The sequence below is a fragment of the Centropristis striata genome, chromosome 4 (genome assembly GCF_030273125.1).
Source record: "Centropristis striata isolate RG_2023a ecotype Rhode Island chromosome 4, C.striata_1.0, whole genome shotgun sequence".
NCBI lineage: Eukaryota > Metazoa > Chordata > Actinopteri > Perciformes > Serranidae > Centropristis > Centropristis striata.
In genome coordinates this window covers 33005258-33027788 of record NC_081520.1, presented here as the reverse complement: position 1 = coordinate 33027788, position 22531 = coordinate 33005258, and the positions used below count along the sequence as shown (strand labels likewise).

General features: G+C 40.0%; 1 protein-coding gene across 1 annotated transcript in view; it reads right to left on the bottom strand.

Annotated features, from left to right (window-relative positions):
* The window catches only part of pid1 (phosphotyrosine interaction domain containing 1), a 44008-nt gene extending 21906 nt beyond the window's left edge, over nt 1–22102 (bottom strand). The window contains exons 1-2 of the mRNA XM_059331382.1: nt 21945–22102; nt 5612–5758 (exon numbers count right to left, since the gene is read on the bottom strand). Of these exons, the coding sequence (XP_059187365.1) occupies nt 5612–5758; nt 21945–21974 (177 nt within the window). The 5' untranslated portion in view covers nt 21975–22102. The remainder of the gene's footprint in view (nt 1–5611; nt 5759–21944) is intronic.
* Nucleotides 22103–22531: the final 429 nt, after the last annotated feature.

Genomic DNA, 22531 nt, shown 5'->3' with positions numbered 1-22531 from the left:
TTATGGCTTACATTTAATGAAGACCTAAAATTCAGTGTCTCAAAAAATTTAAATATTATAAAAGACCAATTTTAAAAGTATGTTTAATATAGAAATGTTGGTCTCTGAAAAGTTTGTCCATCTGTATGACTCAATACTTGGTTGGGGCTGTTTGACTTGAACTATGGAAATGGACTTTTCCATCATATTTTAATTTATTGAGATGCACCTGTATAACATGCACTTCCTTGTCGTGTGATGTCAGAGAAGATGGATTTGCCGAAGTTCACAAGTAGGACTCAAACTTTAAGTGGTCTGTTTTGTTTTGAGTTGTGAATCGCAGCATAAGTAGGGAATAATCAAGAAAGGACAGAAGAGGAAGCAAGCTAAAGTCCATAACTAGTATGTCAACAATTCTTCCCTTAAACACTATAAAAAAATCACACACACACACACAAAGAGAAAAACACTGATGCAAAGGCTTCATTAGACAAAGACACACAGACGTACACACACTGAGCAGGGAACCAGGAGCAGCGATCATCTCGCCACGGCTGCTCGTCATCTGAATGTCGTCACTGTGCGTTCTGTTCTCTGTTCACCGAGAAGTGGCGGTACGTACAGCTCACTGACTGACATCAGAATACCAAGTACAGAAGACAAAAAGCCTCTCTGCCTGACGGATCAGATAAAGACATGGTGGTGTGAGTGACGTCAGTGTGGGAGAATCACTCACTGTCACTGGTTTGATTCAACTGTATAGGAGTGGAATGACGCCTTGCAGGAGTATCAGACTCAGTGCCAAGTTTTAACACATAACACTAATCACTAATAACTAGGTCTGTCACCATAACACATTCTTTAGGACGATATATTTTCCCAGAAACTATCACGAGAAACGATAGTATATGAGTACTTTTACTTTTAATACTTAAAGTACATTTTGATGCTGATACTTTTGTACTTTTACTTCAGTAAGTTTTGAATGCAGGACTTTTACTTGTAGCGGAAGTCATTTCACAGTGTGATATTAGTACTTTTACTTAAGTTAGGGATCTGAATACTTTTTCCACCACTGACATAAAGAAGATTATCTATTATCTGTTTTACAAATATCTGCTGGCTACACCAGACCCAGCTTTTCCTACTGTAACATTTTCTTTGACAATGGCCTATTAGTCACATTCTGTCAACACTAATTGGCCTGGTGACTTTTTTTCTCATCTTTAAGTCAACCCCTCTGTGTGATAAACCAATAGTAAAACTGTTTTAAAAATCAAGTTAAGAACATTTAAATACAGAAACATAGAAGAAAGTTAGAGCTCACTCATTGTTAACATCTATTGAGCTAAACATTCCCAATTTTCTATATCTTTATAGTATTAGTTCAAGAACTTTTTGAAGAGAAAGTCTTTGTGCCAACAACAAATGTGATCTTTAAGCAGTGTTTTGGCGCAGCAAGTTTTTTCGTGAATGATGGTGGTTTTCCACTCTGCATCCATATTACTCCGAGTCTCACCACTGGGCTGCTACAAATGTAAGGTGGATGTGAATCAGACACTTGTGTGCTCATTTACTGCATGCATGGTGTTATGCATAGCCAAGAGGCTGCATGAAAAAGCATGCATTTATGAAAGGTATTTTGGCTAGGCAGGGTTATAGCTCACAGCTATAGATTTAACGTTAAAACGAACAGCTTATTCCCTTGTGAGAGACGTAAAGAGGGACAGCATACACTAAATGTCCTTTCTTTTTTTTTTACTCCTGGAACAGACTAAATTCAAACACAACATCATAATGTAAGAATAAGGAGCTGAGTTGTATTTTGAGCAGAATCCAAAGTAATTTCATCATTTGTCATGAGGTATAACTGTGGAGCTGGCACGGCTGCAAAGTGCATTGAAGACATTTTCTCAATGGACGTGAAGTGGACTGCTCTGACAGCAGCAGGCCAGGCAGGGCAATGAGAAGTGGCCTTTCATCCCTGCTAGCTGTTAGCTTTGGCAAAGAGACAGCAGCCCTCAGCCAGCCTTGGGAGCACACACAACCGGGGGCTGGGAGAGGGAAGGAAGGAGAGAGGGGTGAGGAATGAAACAGAGGGAATATAAAACATGAGGATAATAAGTGGTATCATACTGTATTGTAGCTTATAAAATCCAAGACGAGCAAAAAAAAGACCACTGTTTCCTCAGTTTTCTCCCCTCCTGAAGAAAATAATGTCTCCTTGCAGTCTAACGGGAGAAGCTGAGGTGCTGAAGCAGGTAGCAGGTAGTGACTCAGACAGGAAGTTACACTAGCCGACAGATGCAGGCGGCGAGGCAGACAGACGTGCATATGAGGATGCCGCAGACAGATGCAGAGGGAAATGATTTTTTTTTTTTTTGTGTGGATGATATTCTGCTGAATAGCCGTAGTGGTTTCCATGGCAACATGGCTCTGGCATTCTCTGTAATGCTGGAGAGAGCGGGGAGTGCAGAAGGAGAGCGCGCAGCGAAAGGATGCTGGGATTCACAGTAGACAGAGAGGATACCAAGTCTATCTTGGTGCAGCATGCACCTAGGCGATATATCAATATTTATCTTTTATAATGGCAGTGATTGCTGCAAGAGGCTGCTGCTGTGTCTGGTGAGTGTGAGTGTGTGTGAGTGTGTGTGTGTGTGTGTGTGTGTGTGTGTGTGTAGGCCTGTCATGATGACACATTTTTTTAATATATTTTCCCAGAAACTATCACGATAAACAATAGTATCATTGTATCGTTTTTGTTCTAACGGTATTAGAGCATAATAAGTACATCCTTTTCCACAGCAATTCATTTTTAAATGTCGAGAATATTCAAGATTGGAATTGAAATGTGGAAAAGACATATTAAAATATCAAAACAAAACTTTCAGGCTCTGTTAACAAAAAAATGCACTGAGATAAACATTATGTATTATATTTTTTTAAATAAAATCAAAGCACAAAAAGTCATATATTGTATATATGACTTTTATTCAGAAAAAAAAAATCGTGTCCATTTTTATGTGTCAAACGATAAGTTGATATAGTAATTATCGTGACAGGCCTGTGTGTGTGTGTGTGTGTGTGTGTATGTGTCGCTGCTACAGTCATTCTCACTGAAAAACTGCATCATCACATGGTTTAGTTTGAATAAACAGCTGGTAAGCTCCCAATGCATGACTGGTATTGAGCTTACAGTCAGTCAGTTAGACCACTCTTGTTTTCTTCAATTTCTTGTTCATTTTCATGCCTGGTACAACTAAAGGTACATTTGTTTGGACAAATATAGTGATAACAATAAAAATAGCTGATAAGAGTTTAATTTAAGAGCTGACATCTAGTCATTCTCCATGCAAACTGGATGGAAATGTGAAAGAGTTCTCTTGCTGGTCTGTCTGTGTGGTTTCAGCTGGAGAAGCACTGGAAATAAACATACTTGAAACAATTTCACTGCAGCATTTACAAGATGATAAAATCTTGCTTTGATTTTATTGTGCCTGGCAGGAGAACAGCTGTCTTTAAGAGACGCAGCGATGAGCAGAGGAGAGCAGCGTAACAGGTGCAAAGCTTTGTAGTAAACAATGCATCAGCCTAACAATGTCTCATCATCAGGAATGTTTTTTTTTTATTTGAAACAGAGCTGTTGTCTGTCAGCTCTCCCCACCGACTACCTGCTCAGTTTTATTCTCATTTTAATTAATTGGGTTGAAGATTAAATTTTAAATACCACAGCATCAGTTCTTATCTAGGGCCCGAGCACTAACAGTGTGAGGACCCTATTGAAATTGGTCCATTTATTATTATTACAATGGCAAATGAGGGCTTTATCATATTCCAAAAATCAGCAAACTTGGGACAAAATTAAATCCCGCAGAAAATGTACGTATTTCATTGGTTTCAGAAATGGGCGTGGCAAAATGACCTACTAGCGCCCCCTAGAATTGAGCCCCTAAAACAGGTTCGTCGTAGAGACATGTAATTTGGTACATACATGTATCATGGGAAGACGCACCAAAAAGTCTCAAGAAGCCATACCCAAAAATGAACAGGAAGTTTTAGATGTTTTCGCCATTTCCACGCCGCATACTTAAACAAACTCCTCCTACAGATTTCATCCGATCGTCTTCGGGCTTGTTCAGTACCATCAAAAGGCCTTTGACATAAAAAGTTATTAAAGCTTTGCAGACCATCAAACTATGTGGACATCGCATGGCAGCAAAATATGGCGTTTTGGCATAAAACACGAGACTGTATGACTTCACCGTACATTGTTCAATCTGCCTCAAACTTAACAATATTTCATAAAGTTCTGCCCTTTTTGATTACCACACCCCCTTTTTCTAACTAATGAACCATTTGTTGGCGTAGAGACTTGCATGAGGTGTCAGTGTACTCAGCAGAGAGTCCTTGATTACCTCGCCCCTTCAACGATCACTGGACCCGGGCCGGCTGGCTCCCCCGACAGCTCGGGCCCGTTCATCACTGCTTCCAGCTTTAATTTATAAATTGTATTCTTATTCAACGTAAAATAACTATTTTAACAAAACCTTTATTAGATTTTAAGGCGTGTGTGTGTGTGTGTGTGTGTATGTGTGTGTGTGTGTGTGTGTGTGTGTGTGTGTGTGTGTGTGTGTGTGTTTGTGTATCTCTCCCAGCCAGACCAAACTTCTCTGCTTTGACTTTCACTTCATGTTCACATTTGAACTTGAGGAGCTTTTGGGAAGTGCTGACGACGACTCAGCACTTTTTTGGCCTCTAAGCTGCCATGGGAATGTCTTTCTCAAGATGTATATGGCTGTATAAGTGACTGCTTTCACACGATAGTGTGTCTGTCTGTGTGCGCGTTAACTCTTCATCCAACAAACAAAACACAGACAGTTATCAACAACAAGCATTGGGGACTGTGTGTTCCATGTGTGTGTTTCTTGGCTATAATTTCAAGACGCCTTACAATTTTTGGGGAAAAAATAATCCCAACAGCCAGAAATGAACCGTTTAGTTAGTTGGAGCAGTTTCAGCTCCTTTTCCGACATGCTTGTAAATGGCACAGCGTAAGTGACCAAAAACAACATTTAACGCACAAAAACAAAACCCACACAGCCACTTGAAGCTGTCTCACATGTGGCCACAGTCCTCAGTTTATTTGTTAGGCTTACAATGCTGTGGCGCAAAGCAGGCAACTCCAGAAAGACACACTCAGTTACTTTGGATTGGAAGTGTTATGTATAATAACATAGCGTGGCTGCTATTTTAATCTGCAGCCTTGTTTGTTTTCTGTTTCGAGGACAGAGAAAAAGAGAAAACGCTGCGAGTCAAACAGCTCATTGGATCAAACTCTACATCTGACACTAAGCAGAGCCAGGGAGACGAGGAAAACAAACGCACCCATGCCAAAACACATGCACACACACACACTCATACCCATGTGCCCACACACAAACACATTTAATATTAATAATTAAAGGATGTGATTCAGACACAAAAACTTCACTGTCCTGTGCTAATGAGTTGCACGTGTGTGTCCAAAAACAAAAGGAAAAACAGTTGGATTATGGTTCTAATAATGCTATTATAGATTTACTGTTCAGGAACTGGGCTGGATTTAGGGATTATCAGGTGCATGTGACCCTACCTTGTATCCAGCATGGGTCCTGCTCTTTGTGAGCGGTGTGGTGGAGCACAGCTCGATGGCCTCGGGCTCGTGGAAGATCACCGTGGGCAACGGCTCCTTCCTCAGCGTCAGCACATTTAGCTTGGTCTTCAGCATGGTCTGAAAGTGCTGATGGAGAAAAGAGAGACACACACTGCGCTTTAGGCAACGTAATAACCAGTAACCAGACGACTAGAAGCCTGCAGGTAACTTTTGTAGTTTCCTTGTCGACACTGCTGGAGGCTGGAAAAATTGCAACCTCGACAACATCAGCATTTTAGTTTTATTATTTACAGATTTAGAGATGAGCTTCGCCACCACAAAAATAGAGTAAGGGTAGAAGGGACTAGAGCCTGACAGATATTATTGGCCGATATTGGCCTATCAAAGGCCAGTACAGATATCTAGCCATTTTCCATGGTTTTCTTGTTAATGACTTTCACAAGCACAACCCACATAAAAAAGGTCTACTTTCATTCCAGTTCAAAAAATGACGATTGTTGTTAGTTGTTATGGCGACGACACAAATCTGTTGGAATGAAAGTTTATCGGCAGACAGGCGGCTAGCTAGTTGACTAGCTAGTTAGCTGACTAGTTAGCTATCCAGCGCTGTCGTTTGCTCAATTCCCAGCAAAGTATAGAGACTGTATCCTAAATCAGATACATCTGCAATGCCGCACTTTCCAGTTTGTTTTTTTATAACCAGTGTAGCAGTAAAGCATGGTGGAATTACCAAGCTAGCTAGCTAACTAGCCATGCTTTCATGCTACAGTCGAAGCTTTGTTATTACTAAACTGCTTGATTGGTCGTTACTGTAAACCCAACATGAGTGAGTCTGCGACTTGCCGCAAGTTTGCTTATATGGAAGTTCATACAAAAATTAGCCCACTACAATGGTTACAGTTCTCTGCGTTGGTAATAAAATAACCCTAACCCATACATAAAACTGGCCGAAGCACTGTGTAAATGTGATGGTAGACCAAATGAATTCAGCTTGGGGCTACAGTAAAGTTTTATGAGGCTCAAAGGGTTAAAATACCAACAAAAGACATCAGGATATTTCTGTTTGACATGTAATAAATACGATGAAATTCAAGGCCAGAGCATTCCAGATTTAAAGTATCTGCATACACACACATATAGAGAAGTGAGATGGTGTGAGAGGTTTTTTTTTTCTGTTGGAAGTGGAATGTGAAGAGGAGATGAAGGGAGCTCTGCCCTCGCTGCTGCCTCCGTCAAAACAAGAGCATACTACAGTCCATGGCCAGTGTTTCCTGAAGCCGAGCAGAACCACATGGTGGATCTGGCCCTGTGGAATTTCTGGGCTTCTCCTAAACAGTCAAGACAAAACTGAGCAGCTAATGAAATCAGGACTTTCACAACTTGGGAAAACACACAGGCATGTGGCATGTCTGCTGGGCTGTGTGTCTGCAGCTCCCTTTACTAGCAAAGATCAGCCAGCACTAGCAAATAAGGCCCGTCCACAACAAGAACGATAACTACGACAATAGGGATGTGAGCGTCCACACTGATGAATGCCAACAATCACTAAACGATGGCGCCAAGCATGCTCCAGCTGTGTCAGAACACCTTAATGGATATTGATGACCTGTACTTTCTGCTACATAGTGTTACTGTAACCCAAATCGGACACTGTTCAGCTAAGATTCTATCAAAATTTCACATTCATTTCAATTCATATTAACTACTAATATAAATTATCATGTTATGCTTCCAATTAATTAAGTGGTGTGAAACTAAAGTCTAACTTCTTATCTTTCGAACCATATATTGTTTTAACTGTGTACGTTAGCCTTGGGTTTACCAGAGTCGGCTAAAGCAGTAGTTCTCAACCTTTTTGAGTCGCGACCCCCAATTTAACATGTATGTTGTCCGCGACCCCCGCTCACTGAATAGAATCTCACATGCACAGTTCGGATCATCCAAAGAAGAAACAAAATGACCAAAAAAGGAAACAAAATGACCAGAAAAGACAGAAAATGACCAAAAAAGGAAACAAAATGACCAAATAATACACAAATTGACCACAAAATGATCAAAAAAAGACACAAAATGATCAAAAAAGACACAAAATGATCAAAAAAAGACACAAAATGGCCTAAACAGACACAAAATGACAAAAAAAGTCACACAATGACCCCCAGAAATCATCTTACGACCCCAATTGGGGTCCCGACCCCAAGGTTGAGAATAGCTGGGCTAAAGGACGCTAACGCCGGTGAATTAGCCGTGCGCTAACTGTATCCCAATTCGGACACTTGGCACTCCTCGTTGTAAAACAATGTGGGCTGCTGAGTTTTTCAAGGGGAAATTGGATGTTTCTGGGTAAGTCAAATAAATATTAACGTTATCAACCATCGTTATCAACACACCCGGACCGTACTTCTGTCCTTCACAATAAAATACAGTACAGTAAAAATACGGATGTACTTTTAAGATCGTCGCCTGAATGTCGCCCGAGCGTTCATCTTACTGCTTTCTCTCATCAGAGTTATTTTCGTATTGTAATTAGACATGCAAATCTCCATGTTCATAAATGAAATTTCACACATGGATTGTTAAATATGTATAAATCAATTATATCTACACTGGTGGTGGCGATCTTATTCGAAATGACCGTGAAAACACCAGAAAGTGCGGCTTGCAGATGTGTCTGATTTGGGATAAAGTCTCTATACATGTATTCTAGTATAAATCTTAGAATATGACTACTGTTCTGGTAAAAGCAGATTATTTTTTTTACTAATGCTTCCATTCACTTTTTTTCTCTTTGGCACTTCAAAGCTGTTTTCCATGTTGGATGCAACAGATACTAACATTTTCAGGCGATGAAAACAGTCAATCCTGCCAAAACCGGCTACCATCAATCATCGCTGTTGGTTTGTTTGACAAAGCCAAGTAGAACATCCTCAATCAACTTCAAGGAATTGGTTTGGTGTCCAGACTCTAAATTCAACACTGCTGCCTAGAATATTTTTGTATAAATATGTTGAAATCAAAACATTTTTTGTATTTTTATGAATTTCCCAGCATCAGTGCCTGTGACACAAACTTGATAGCATTAATCTGACTGCAAATATCTATTATTTTTCTTTTATATTTCTTATCAATATACATACTTGAAACTGTATGTGCAAATGGCATAAATGAAGTATAGCATGCAACCTGTTGGAGCACAAACCCCGGGCACACCTACCCACCTACCCAAGTGAACCTCCATGTTGAAAAAAGAAGGGGGGGGGGCTGTGAGGAAAGAGGAAGATAAGGCAAGAAAAAAAAACAAGGAGCAGATGAAGGAGAAAAGGAGAAAAAAGCAAGATGGAGTTGTGAAAGTAAAGCCACATGTGTGTAAACGTTCGCTGACCTCCGCGTCAGCACTTTACAGCTTCCTGACAGCGGCTCACATTCCTGCGGTTGGCCCCGGTACGGAGAGAGAGGGGGGGTGGGGTGGTGGGGGGGCTGTGGTGGGCTCCCCGACTCCTCCACCCCCCACCAGGAGCAAAAGGCCTTGTGGAGTAATGCTGGAATTCTATTCATAATATTTTCACTGAATTTTAATGTTTTTTTATTTCTCAAGTCCCAACAGTCTCCTCATCAAGTTACTGCTGTTATTCAGTCTATTTCTGACTTTAACTTGGACCCGGGCAGGTTTTCTGTCTCCACCATCAGGGCGGTGTGGACTGGGTCGGTTTGGAGCCGGTTACAAGACAAGGGTCCTGTCTACACTTCAGACCTCGTGCTAAACAATGGCTGCTGTCACAAGAAAAACCTCAAATCTCCAAACAATGATCCTCTTTCAGGATTATGAACTTTGCTTTAAGACCCGACACTCACTCGGAGGCCTGACCTCATACATACTGAGTAAATGTTTGATTCCAGTGAAAGCCCAGTAAGTACATCTGATGTACACACTCAAATACATTTTGATGTTTCACTACTAACACCCACAATGTGCTTAATGCAACATGTACAGTGATGGAAAAAATGATTAGACCACACTTGTTTTCTCCTTGCTTTCTTGTTCATTTTAATGCCTAATACATTTGTTTGGACAAATATAATGATAACAACAAAAATTGCTCACAAGAGTTTAATTTAAGAGCTGATATCTCACCATTTTCCATGGTTTTCTTGATAATGATTTTGGTTATTATCAAGAAAACTAGTAATTTTTTAACTTTAGCTATAACTCTCTGAGGTCCCTCTAACCTAAATCTAGTTGTAGGATCTTTAATTATATTACAACTCTGCTAAGGTTTGATAAGTGACACCCAACATTCTGTTTGGCTTCAAGTCCTCAACCATACCCTGCGCAAACTGGGATTTTCACCAACGTCCTTAGATTGATTTTAAACTTGGACTGTGAAATATTTCTTAGAAGTAATGCTGATATCAGACAGCACTTATTTATTCATTTGCAAAGTTAGAATTACATAAAATGACAAAGATAACACATAGTGTAAAGTGCAAGGAGAGGCAGAAAATCCAGATGGGCTTATTTAAAGCCTCCACCTAAATGTTCATAGTTATAAGAAAGTAATAACAAACTGATAATAGAAAAAAACATATGTAAAACATAAACTATACGTTATAATGACAAAAACAAAAATAACAATATAAAAACAAAAATATGAACATGATATTAAAGTGTATTTGTGTGTGAATAAGAATTTTAAAATGGCAGGGTTTTTTTACTGTCAACTCATTGCACCCTGTATCCAACTTCGGTCATTCCTTCGGTGAGGAATGAGTTCTTAAGCCCAGAAGTAAGTTAGCACTTCAGTGCCCTGGGGTCTAACCTCTCAAACTCAATAGGGCATTCATTGAAATACTTGCAAATTCCAAATTTTATCCCTAGAGAATATTGGAGGATATTACAGACTGTCAGAATGTGTAAAAAAACATATGAAAATAATATTTTGAGAAAAAAGTTTACGAGATTAAAGGGGCAAATCTACAAGAAAAAAAGCGTAGATTTATGAGATTAAAAGTGGTGAATCTGTGAGAAAAAAATTGTTTTTTTCCCACTTTTTTCCTCATAAATCTGCAACTTTTTTCGCACAGATTTGCCACTTTAAATCTCTTAAATCTTGTAGATTTGCCACTTTAATCTAGTAAATTTGCAACTTTTTTCTCGAAATATTACCTGAAGTTACCAAATATAGTTCTTTGCCTGATAAAGGGTTAAATTGTTTTTTGTTTAAATGTCTGAAATAAGGTCTGTGGTTAACACAAGCTTAAGAGATATTTGCGTTTTGTTGTATGAGATAAAAAAAAACATCAGTAAATTCCGCTACTTAAACAGCGGTCGCTAACAAGTGGCTAAATGAGACTACAGTGGTTGTCTGGGACATTAAACGTCATCATGCCGGACACGGACAGGAACTCTCTCACTTGTCCACCTCACAGCCTCTAGTCCTGTTTTTAAGTGCTCTTGCAAGATCTTGTATCTAGTAAATTATGTTAATGAATAATTTATTAGGCTACGGATTCGCTAGCTTTTCAAAACTGCTGGTTAGCCTGTCAGAGAGCATCTTAAGTCTTTTAAGTCATGCGACCGTGGTGTAGTTTGTGATAGCATCACGTCACGTTAGCTTTTTACTTTCATCAGCTGCATTGACGCTTCAAACATCTTAACAGTGGTGTTAATTTGTTAATATTATTCTGCTGAACAAAATGCGGAAGCATCAGAAATGTGTTTTTGCCACAGAGCTTATTTTCTGCAAAGATCCAAAAATCCCATATGAGAATGCTGAATAGACTCTATGGAGATGCTATTTCCGGGTTGGCCTACAAAAATACGTCATTTCGTTTGCTCTCTAATACTGGGGTTTTAAGAGTGGAGCAGAGCGAAGTTAAAACAAACTCAAAGTTAAAGCAAACTCAAATATTGCCCAACAAAAATGTTGGGCAATATTGAGCTGGTATTCCATATATGCAGTGGTGGAATGTAACTAAGTACGTTTACTCAAGTACTGTACTTAAGTACAATTTTGAGGGACTTGTACTTTTTACTCCACTACATTTAGCTGACAGCTTTAGTTACTTTACAGGTTGAGATTTAACACAAAAAACATCATACATTTAAAGAGAGATTAGATATATATTTTTTTAATTAAACCTTATTACAGTATATTAAGAAGTTCAATGAGTTCTACCTTGAGAAATTTTAAGTGCATCAATAATAATCCAATAAGATATTTGAAATATGTAGTATATAACAATCTGAGTGGGTCCTTTTGATACTTTAAGTACATTTTCTTGCTTGTACTTTTGTACTTTTACTAAGTTTTGAATGCAGGACTTTTACTTGTAGTGGAGTCATTCTGCAGTTACTTAAGTAAAGGATCTTAATTTTGTAACTTTTTCCACCAATGCATATATATAAAGCAACAGCTTGACAAATGCATTAGTCCTGCCCGTGGTGCTGATTGGTTAATCCTTATTCCCCCTGCCAAGTTCATTGGATCGATTGTTTTTGAACAGGGAAACAGTTCATGTCATGATGCCAGACAAATCAGTCAACTCGGTGGAGTTGGTGGATTCAGAGGTCTGGACCGAGGCAACATATTTACAGCAACTGCCAAGAATTTCCTCCAGTCAGTGAGTCAGTGTCAATCTGCATTTTTTACCTGAGTCAATGAAGCACAGGAATTCTCCTCAAAACCAGGTTCCTCATTTTGATGGATTCGGGGAGACCATTTCCAAACGGTCGCAAAGATTAATTGTCCTCAGTGCAGCTGCTAATTATTCCATAACAGAAGGCGAACTGCCACATTCACATATTTTGTTAGAAAAAGATTCCAAGTCATGCAGATGAATTAAAACGTTTTTGATACATCTAATAACTATTATCATTACATAAGAGTTTTTTTGACAATCCACTTGCATGTTTTTTACACTTCCACTCTTTATATATTTAGACTGGCTGTAAAAGTAATCAAACTATCTGGTCATAAGTAAGCCAGTTATGACATTCATTGTCATAACATCAAAAGATCTACATATTTAGCAGCATGAGTGTAATTCTGATAGCATCCACGCTGACTCACTGCTGTCTGTGCACATGTGATTAGCACGTATTTATAGCCCAAAAAGTCACAATAAAAGGAACTTGACCAAACATTACCAAAACTCCTTTTACAAAAATTCTGTTATTTATATTTTATGGATCTAAGGGCTCATATAACCTGTTTGCTTAAAAAACGTCCAATAAACTTTATCCCACGACATGTTACATGTGCCTAAGTTTTCTCCCAGAGAGAAGTACTAATATTTGACCGGACCTAGTGCTGCCATCTCATTCTGAATGATTGCTCACCAAGTATGTACCCGATTTCTGCTGGAAATCACAAACTTCCACATGCTGACTGCTCAGAGTCTCTACTATTAAATAAATGTGAATTGTGCATTTAAAAACATGTAGTCCAGGACAACATTGAACATTCCCATCCATGACAAGATCTAGCAGAGAGGCCTTTGGAGAGTTTGACTCCTGCAGTGATGAGCTTAGCAGGTCACAGATGGTAAGTTAAACTTTTGGCCCCCTGAGGGAGCATTCTTACAGGAAAGAGGTTCTCGGGTCAATCCCATGGTAAGACACTGCATAACAGGGTAAAAACAGACCTCTGCCACGCCTACTGAGACACACAAAATAGGGGTTATAGGAATGTGATCATGACAGAACTGTCAGAAACAGCTGGAAATAAAGTCAAGAAACCAGCAGAAGCTAAATTGATAGATGCCCCGTGTCTAAAAAGCATGATAATGTGAAAAAATACAACCCATAGACACACAAATGGCTACTGGTTCATTCTGAAAATGTGGTAAGTCATGTAATGTATGGTTAGGAGCTTAACACAGACCTCAAGACCAAAACAGTTTTTCAACAACATTAGCCTGTCTCAGACACATCTGCATACACCAACACACACACACACACACACACACACACACACACACATACACACACACACACACACACATAGCGGGATGGTAGATGAAAGAGTGTGTGTAGAGCTCTGTACCAGATGTTGTAGGTCTGTCTGACAGTAGGACATCACTGTGTGTTATCAAGTCATCTGTTCTCAGGCTCATCTTTTAGGGAATACAATCCAGTGTAGAGTCAGACTGGGCGTAGTTATTTTACTGTACATTTAAATTAATAAATGTAAAGGTCAAAATAAAACCTTATATCTCTGTCATCAGCCTGCACCAGCCTGAGGTTTAAATTGAGGCGTGACGCCTGCAATCAGTGTGGCCCCTACAACCACATCTTGGTCAGGAAACCAAACATTACAGTAATTGTTGGACAGAGTTTAAATAATCTCACAAGTTATCTCAATGATCAAGTTGTACAAACTTTCTATGGAGATAACAACTTAACAAACAAGTAGGAGTATCAAGCATCCCACTTTGAGCTCCACATTGGTTCTCCTGTACTAGCTACCTAACTACTTAATCCCTAAACAGATTAGGGCTGGGCAATATAAAAATATCGATATATTTCAAAATGTGATATGGAATTAGACCATATCGGATATAATATAATCAATAATGTTCTTTTTTTTTTTTTAATATATGAATGATGGCCTTTCTGGGGTTTGTCATAATTAGTTATTTTGTAATGTTCGTTATTCTTTTCTCATATAAATGAAGATTGGCTTATTTCATAGGCCCTGCCACAGCCACTTCATATTTTTATTTAAGATATTTTTTTATTTAAATGTACAATTTATGAAGCTTTGATTTAAAAAAAAAAAAAAAAGGTATTCCTGTTGTTGAACAGTATTTATGTTCACTTAAATAAATGGCTTCAATAAAACTACTTGTGACATGTCATATTTGACTTTGACTGAACATTTGCTCTCACTTTGTGATAAAAAAATATCAGGATATATATCGAATATCCATATTCAGCCTAAATATATCGGGATATGACTTTTGGTCCATATCGCCCAGCCTGAGCATTAAGCATCCCACTCTGAGCTCCACACTGGTTCTCCTGTACTACCTACCTAACTACTAAATCACTAAACAGGTATCTGCGTATTAATGCAAATTCAAAGACCATATTTTGGTATCAGATGCATTCTGGTTTCTGTTTGTAGTATTGACCAATGATATTTGAGCGGGCTATGATTAAATGCTGGTAAACAGTCCCTGTGGAGAGTAAAAGAGAGAGAACGTTTTGACCGAAATGCAATATCATAAATTGTAAATGGAATGCACTTATTTCGTGTTTTTATCCAAATTGCTTTACACTACAGACTGGGCTCATTCATCCGTTCACACTCACATTCATACTGGTGGCTGAGGCTGGGAATTCATTCATTTGCCGATGAACGCAGCATCGTTGGGCCATTTGGGGTTCAGTATCTTGCCCAAGGGTACTTCGACATATAGGCTGCCAAGGTCAGGGATCGAACCACCGATCAGTGGGCTCCTGCTCTACCAATTGAGCCACAGCCGCCCCTGACAACTGACATTTTAATAACTTAGCTCGCTTAGTTAAACTGGCTAGACATCGTCTCTCAACTTCAACTCCAAGTTGCCAATCAAACTGTAGACTGTAAACTATGGCCGGTGCATGGAGAGAATTCTTGACATGGATGTCTATCATCCGAATATCCGCTTGCTACACTAAATTACACAATTAGGCCAATTAGGCTGGTCTGACAACAGCCTAAATTTTCGTCAGACCCAAATCGTCAGAGTTCTGGGTTCTGAGATTGTTTGAGGCCTGACAAATATGTTATTTTATGAATTATAACTATGAACCTGATGACATCCATGTTTGCTTTATTGCCTTTTGCTGACACTTTTTTTTTTTTTTTTTTTAACATTTCTTGGTATGTTGCTGCATGTTGATCCTTGGAATAGTATGAAATTATTGGCAGGAATGTGTATCCTCTTACCCATGAGCTCAATGTGTCCTTGAGCGTGTGCAGGACACACAAGCCAAACGAGGACATGCTCATAAAAGCGTCGTCCAATTCCTCCAGTAGTGGCCCAAAACTCCACAGGGTGCCTTTAAAGCTGGAGCAAGATATTTGCTTACAAAAAACAGGTGCCAAACCACTGGCATTTTCCAGGAAGTAAACAGCACACAGGCTAGAGTTACACATCAAATGAATTGTTCATTAATTTGCTAAAGCAAAGCGGGGACAGTTTAAGCAACAAATCCTGTCTTTCCAAACAATGTCTTTACTTTGAACAAAACCTGCGTCACTTGGACTGTTCACCAGCTTTATCCTGCCCTTGTTTGTTTCTCAGACATTTAGACACACAAACACATAATTTCTTCTGTATCCCAATTTAAGGAATGCATTGTGGGTGCGCAGGTAGAGCAGGAGGAGGAGGTTCAACCAACCTAAAGCCAGAAGTAGGATGCACCCCCTCGAGTTCATTGCATGGTAAGGATTGGGCAGTGTAACTTTCTAAGCTGTTCCTCTAAGTGTTTACAGCCTCCCCCTCTGATCCTCAGACAGTTTACGAGAGGAAATATGTCTGAACGGGCTCAACTCAGAATGGACTGGGAGGTTCCTACGCAAAGGAAAACCTGTTTTTCTCAACGTGCTAGGCCGCATGGGAGGGAGACGGTCAGTGATCGGATGTTGTGATTGGTGGGTTACTTCTGTAGGAGGAAGTGGGTATTAAAGTACCCAAACCTCAGAGCCTGGGGGTGGCAATTTCTGGCTGGCAGTAAAAACATCAACAAGTCTTTGACGTAAACAATGAACCCACCGCAACATCTTAAACAGTCTGCGTGGTGCCAGGGACATAAAAAAGACCTGTTAATGACAAAAAACACAGCCAAGAACAGCCAATGTGTTCCAATGTTCGTCTACTAAAACGGTATGGCCAAAATATGCACTAACATATGAACCGGATCTGCCTTTTAGGTCATCAGGTAGAATGCTGCTAACTGATCGTGCAAACTCAAATGGAGACACGTTCAGTTACCATGCACCGAGCTGGATCAAACGTCCAGAGGATAGTACACTCTTACCCACATCCATTTAGGGCTGGGCGATATATCAATATAAGAAACATATCGATATATTTTTTGTCATATTTAGTTCTATTGTAATGTTAGTTAATCTTTTCTCATATAAATATATTTACTTCAGAAAAATATTGGTCTATTTTATTTCATAGGCTTTTTTTATTTAAGATTTTTTTTTTTTTTGAATTTGCACTTTATGGAGCTTTGATTTAAAAAAAATACTCCTGTTGTTATACAGTATTTATGTTCATTTCAATAAACAGTTTCAATAAAACTACTTGTGACATGTCATATTTGGCTTTGGCTTTGACTGAACATTTAATCTCACTTTGCGATAAAAATATTGGGTTATATATCGTATATCGATATTCAGCCTAAATATATCGGGATATGACTTTTGGTCCATATTGCCCAGCCCTGCATCCATTTCCATTTAATTGTATGTAATATTTAGAATGTATAACCGCCGTGTGCAACTGTCCCACACATTGTATTACACTACAGATCAGTTGTTTTGGGTCACACAAGAAATTAAAAATAAACTGATAATGACAGCAGTGGCAAAATGTCCAAAATCTGTGGTCAAAACTGACGTGTTAACATAAGAGATAGTAACAGAAAGCTAACATAAGAGGAAAGTTAAACTGATGGTGGCTTAGAGGACTAAACACTTCAAGCAGGTTGCGTGCTGACTGCCATCTTCTGTAGTAAAACACTGACTATGTACCTCATACAACCTTGCTTAAAAAATCTGAACTATCCCTTTAACGCTCAGGTCCAACTTTTTTTTTTTTTTTAATTTGGGGGATGTGAACGAGCTTCTGCAACCTACACTTATCCACTCTTGGTGGACATATTGGGTGCATTTTGTGAGCACCATAATTCCAGCCTTAAGTCTTATCTAAGAAATGGAGATCTGAACCCACTGAAAGTTGCAATGGTGGTAGTGTTCAGAACAAAACACGAGTAACAAAAACTAAATTACACAGCTAGGACGGTCCAGCTTTGACCAACAGGAAGGATAAGACTCTCTGTCACATGCAAATCTGTGGAAAACCTTGAAAATTACAACTTCCGCAAACAGGAGATTCTGCCCATTCATCAAATACAAAGAGCCAAAAGCTATTTGTTCACAAGAGGCAAATGTGTGCTGGCTGAAAAAAACCCAATGTGTTGAAGGAACCATGGGAATTTTGTGCCAGTCTGCTTGTGGATTCTTTCTGCCACCGAGGCCACAGTCTCAACAGCATAGCTGTGGCCACAAAGCAACCTCAGACAGACAGACCAACAGACCGACAGACAGACAGACCAGGGGACAGAAACAAATAAAGGCAGGCGGAGGTGGCGCAGTAACAAGTAAAGATGCACAGCCAGTGGCTGGTTCCCACCGTGTTTGACCTCAGTCAGCTATTACTGCACTGTCAGGTCCACATCTTTTCTGTGCTAAGCCCTGTTTGTCAGAGTCACACACATTACAGTGTCAAAAGTGGAAACCATGACTAAAGAAAGAGCTGCTGACAGAGGGAAAAACATGTTTGGTAGCCTTAGGGATATTCAAAAAGGAAGCATGTTGTTGTGTGTGTATGCGTGCATGCTCAACCCGCCTGCCAACTTGCATATAAGTATATACGTGTGTGTGTGTGCATTTGTGCCCAAACCACTGCATATTGCTCAATCTGAACTAACATGGCCTCTGCCTGGGGGAGGAAGGGCCCCCGAAACTGACTAAGGGAAGTGGTCAGGGAGAGGTAGGCGGGATGGGGAAACGGAGAGAAAGACGGACAGAGGGAGAGAATAAAAACACGGTGACATGATGCAGCACGTACACACGGCACTGCAACACACACTTTGGTTCCAAAACGCTTCAGATGGTCAATATAAAAGCAGCTTGCCAGTGCTGATGCCGAACTCACGCCACGACCTGCATCTCCTCACCCCCACACCTCCATCTATCTCTTTCCCCCCACCTCCTCTTCCCTGCTGGAGCGTGAGACAAAAATGCAGCAAGACATCAGGTGTTGCTATGGCAACAGAGGACAGCACTAGTGAGAATAATATGGACGGATGCCATAGTGAATGAAAACAACAAAAACAGAAGATGATAAACTTTATATAGAACATTCTAGATCAGCCAGCTGACATCAAAGCCCTGTTTCAAAGAGGTGAAGCATACGTTTAAAGGTTTTTTTCATTCTTACAGTGTTACTTTGAACTATAATCTTGCATTTAGTGATCCAAAGACCCTGGCAGTGCATGTGGACATAAGGGTTTGTGCTGTTTACCCCAGAAACAGAACACGCTGGGCCGACTTTGTTTATCCATATTCGCCTCAAAAGTCATCTATCAAGTTAAACATTGCCATTCAGTGTTTCATATTTTTGAAGTGGACAGCAGAAACAACTTTGGGCCACAGCTGGTCTCCAGGAGGTAAGCTGGTGCGAGCCAAGTGATGCTTATCAAAAGTATGATTTTTTTGAACACGCAAACCTGCATTTTTCCTCCAGCAAGAACTGCAGCCTAGATTGCCCAAAATGCAACTTGAATTTGAGATACACGTCTTTCAAACTCCATGCCCCCAGTTTGTAAAGTATTCTGTTTTTTCCTGGTCTCCAAAGCCAAGCTATGAGAACCCTGATGTTCTGTTAATTACTCTAAGCTCCCTTCTGGGACTCCAATAGGATTAGGCGATATTACGGTAAATGTACGACGAGAAATGTATCCACCAGTAGATATTTGCTAAACCTGTTTCTACCACAGTAGCTATTCTCCTGTGCTTTTGTGATCTTGCTCTTAAATAAAAGTCTTATGAGCTATTTTTGTTGTTATTATATTTGTCCAAACAAATGTACCTTTAGTTGTACCAGGCATTAAAATGAACAAGAAAATGAAGAAAACAAAGGTGGTCTAATATTTTTTTTCCATGACTGTATATTCCCCCATGATAGGTAAACTGATCTATAAGTGTGAGACTGGTGAAGTGCCACTTTAAAAAGAGAGATGATTATACTTTGATATCCATAAATCTGAATACAAATGGTTCCCAGCAGTAAAATCACATTTGTTTAGTCACACAGAGTGGATGCATGATAATGTAATGGCACCATCATAAGCTGTTAATAAAATAAGTATACGGCTCATGCACAATATTAAGGGTAAGATCAGTTGCTAACATGACAGTCAGTCACTTGGTTTTGAGCACCAAAAGGGTGGAAGTGGTGGAGAAGAAATGCCAGTTTAACTTCAGTTTTAAACTGTTCCCCTAAAGGAAGAAATACACTGACAACATTACTTCAATATAACACTAACTGTTCACATGACACATGCTGCTCACCTCTCTCTACAGCCCAAAGTTTAATGAAGCATTTATGTAACATGGATCGGAATATACTTTTTTTTTTCTTTCGATATCCAATCCAATGATTTGGGCCAATATCGACCTGATACCAATACTCAATATCGGATCGGTGCATCCCTAACAGTAGACGTGGGCGATATATGTCTTCTACGATAATATCGTGATCGTAGTTTGACGATATGCAATTTTACATTATCGAGTATTTATAATATCTCAAAAAGAAAAACAAACTGATGTTTATCCATTTAATGTCTCTACATTGAAGTTTAACCTGGGGTCTCTTGAATGCTTAAGTTCAAAGAAAGTAAACAAGAGCTGTTTTTCTGTAACATTGTGTCCATCCATAGATGTCCTGGTAAGCAAGAAGAATTTAAACAGCTTTTCTTTTTGGTAAATAAATCACATTTCAAATGATATCGTCAGATTATCGTTATCAGAAAAAAAAAGAAAAAAGAATTGAGATATTTTTTTTGCCCATATCGCCCACCCCTACCTAAGAGTGAATATATCAGATTTAGAGCAGGGTATTACTGTTCAGCACATGGTTATAAATGGGCTGGACTAGGACCTGTGAATAATAAACCAATTCCACCAATAAATTAGATTAAAACATCGGCTGCTGTGATGGAAAAATAACAAAATAAGTTAACCGCAAATTATTTCAACCTTGCAACCACATGACTGTTCATTTGTCTTTTAGTGTGGGTTCGTTGGCATGGAATGATTCACTCACTCACTCACATGCAATACCCAGATTCACTTTGAAGCAAAGCACGGAAAATGTGAGCTATGTACGGCGACTGAATGACACTTGTTGAGCTTGACACTGGAAGAAGAAAGAAAGAAATCACAGTGCAGTGTGTTCAATCAGGACTAATCAATAACATCTCGTATGAATGAATGGGGAAAATGGGGCTCCACTAGCAGCTGAGGCAGCTACATTACTAGGGTGTTTAAATTAACTGAGCGGGGGGGGGGAGGGGGGGGGGTCATGCAGATGTGTGTTTACGGGATAATTTACAGCGGTGTCTAACTCCACATCTGAACACCGGAACTCTCGGGTTTAAGTAATTCGTGATTCCATCTTCTTGACGCCTGGGCAGAAGAAGGGATTGTGCAAGTTCACTTGGCAGGCAGTCCGCAGGCCGACATCTGGAGAGCATTACGTCTGCAGGAGACGTGAAGCCAGGCTCGGTGCACGGCTTGCCCCTGGATATCAAACTACGTGTCATTAACGGTGCCGTCCCCCCCCCCCCACCCCCCGCCCCCCTTCATAACAGGTCGCAGGCTGCAGGTTACCGACCACAGCCTGCTCTTTTTTTTAACGATTTCACACGGGAATGAAGAGGGGAAACAGTAAAGCACCCTGATGTGACAACATGAAGGAAAATAGTGACAAGAGGAGGAGCAGGCCCTGCGTTTGCACTTAGTGTGGAGGTAACGTGTTGGGGGAAACAGGCCTGTGGGCTAGAATGGCCGTTTTATACACTGCAGGAATATGCATATGCTCGGGTTTGACATTTGAAGAAAATCTCCGGTGCTGGATTAGCACAGGATTGCAGCGGAGGCACAAATTGTTGCACTGTACCCACGGCTTGCGTAACGTGAATAGGTGCATTTAAACGTTTCACAGAGACAAGAGAGGTTAGCAAGGGAAAATGGTTGTTTCAAATAGCTAAAACTGATTTCTAACATTTAAAAGGCGACAAGCAACATTAAAGCGAGAGAAAAACATCTGTAGCTGCTCAGAAACCGTTGCAAGTCTCTCAAGGCTGGAGCCAAGCACGGCGGGTTTCAGTCACTGTAACACGGCTGAACCGTTTATTTACTGCTGCCCTGTCGACAAGAAGCCTTTCACACACACACAAGCACACACAGACACACACACACACACACACACACACACACACACACACACACACCGTTCTTACCTGCAATCGCTCTGACGCGGGTTGCCACATATTAGCAGGATCAGAGGTTTTCCGTCTTCAGCTACAGCTTGTTCTCTTTCCGTAGTCCGGTTCACATCTGTTCGCTTTCACGGCTTGCCTCTCTGTCCTCCTTCAATCTGGACTGGTCGGTAATGAAGGATGTGTTGCTCCGCCTGCCAGGCTGCAGTTATCAGAGAGGCCAGCAGGTGGAGGTACCTGCCCCCTCTGGGTCTGCTCCTATGGTCGGCTCCGCTGTTGATGCTGCGTTCAGATGCGTTAGGAAATCAAGGTTTCCACCAGAGAGACGGCAAACAGTGACATGGTGGTTTTGAGGTTCAAGCAAAAACTAGTGTGCAATTATGCTAGTTACTAGCTAGCTAGTACCATACTGTTTTTTGTTGTTGTTGTCTTTTTTACTATTTCAGACCATATTGTACAAGTTTAGAAGATAACATGTTGGAAGTTTAATATAAGATAACCAGTGGCGGTTCTAGACCAGTTTTAATGTGGGGGCCAAGGAGGGGCCAGTGTTTAATCAGAGGAGCAAAGATGATATTTATTTATTTATTTATCCCTTTTATCAGTTT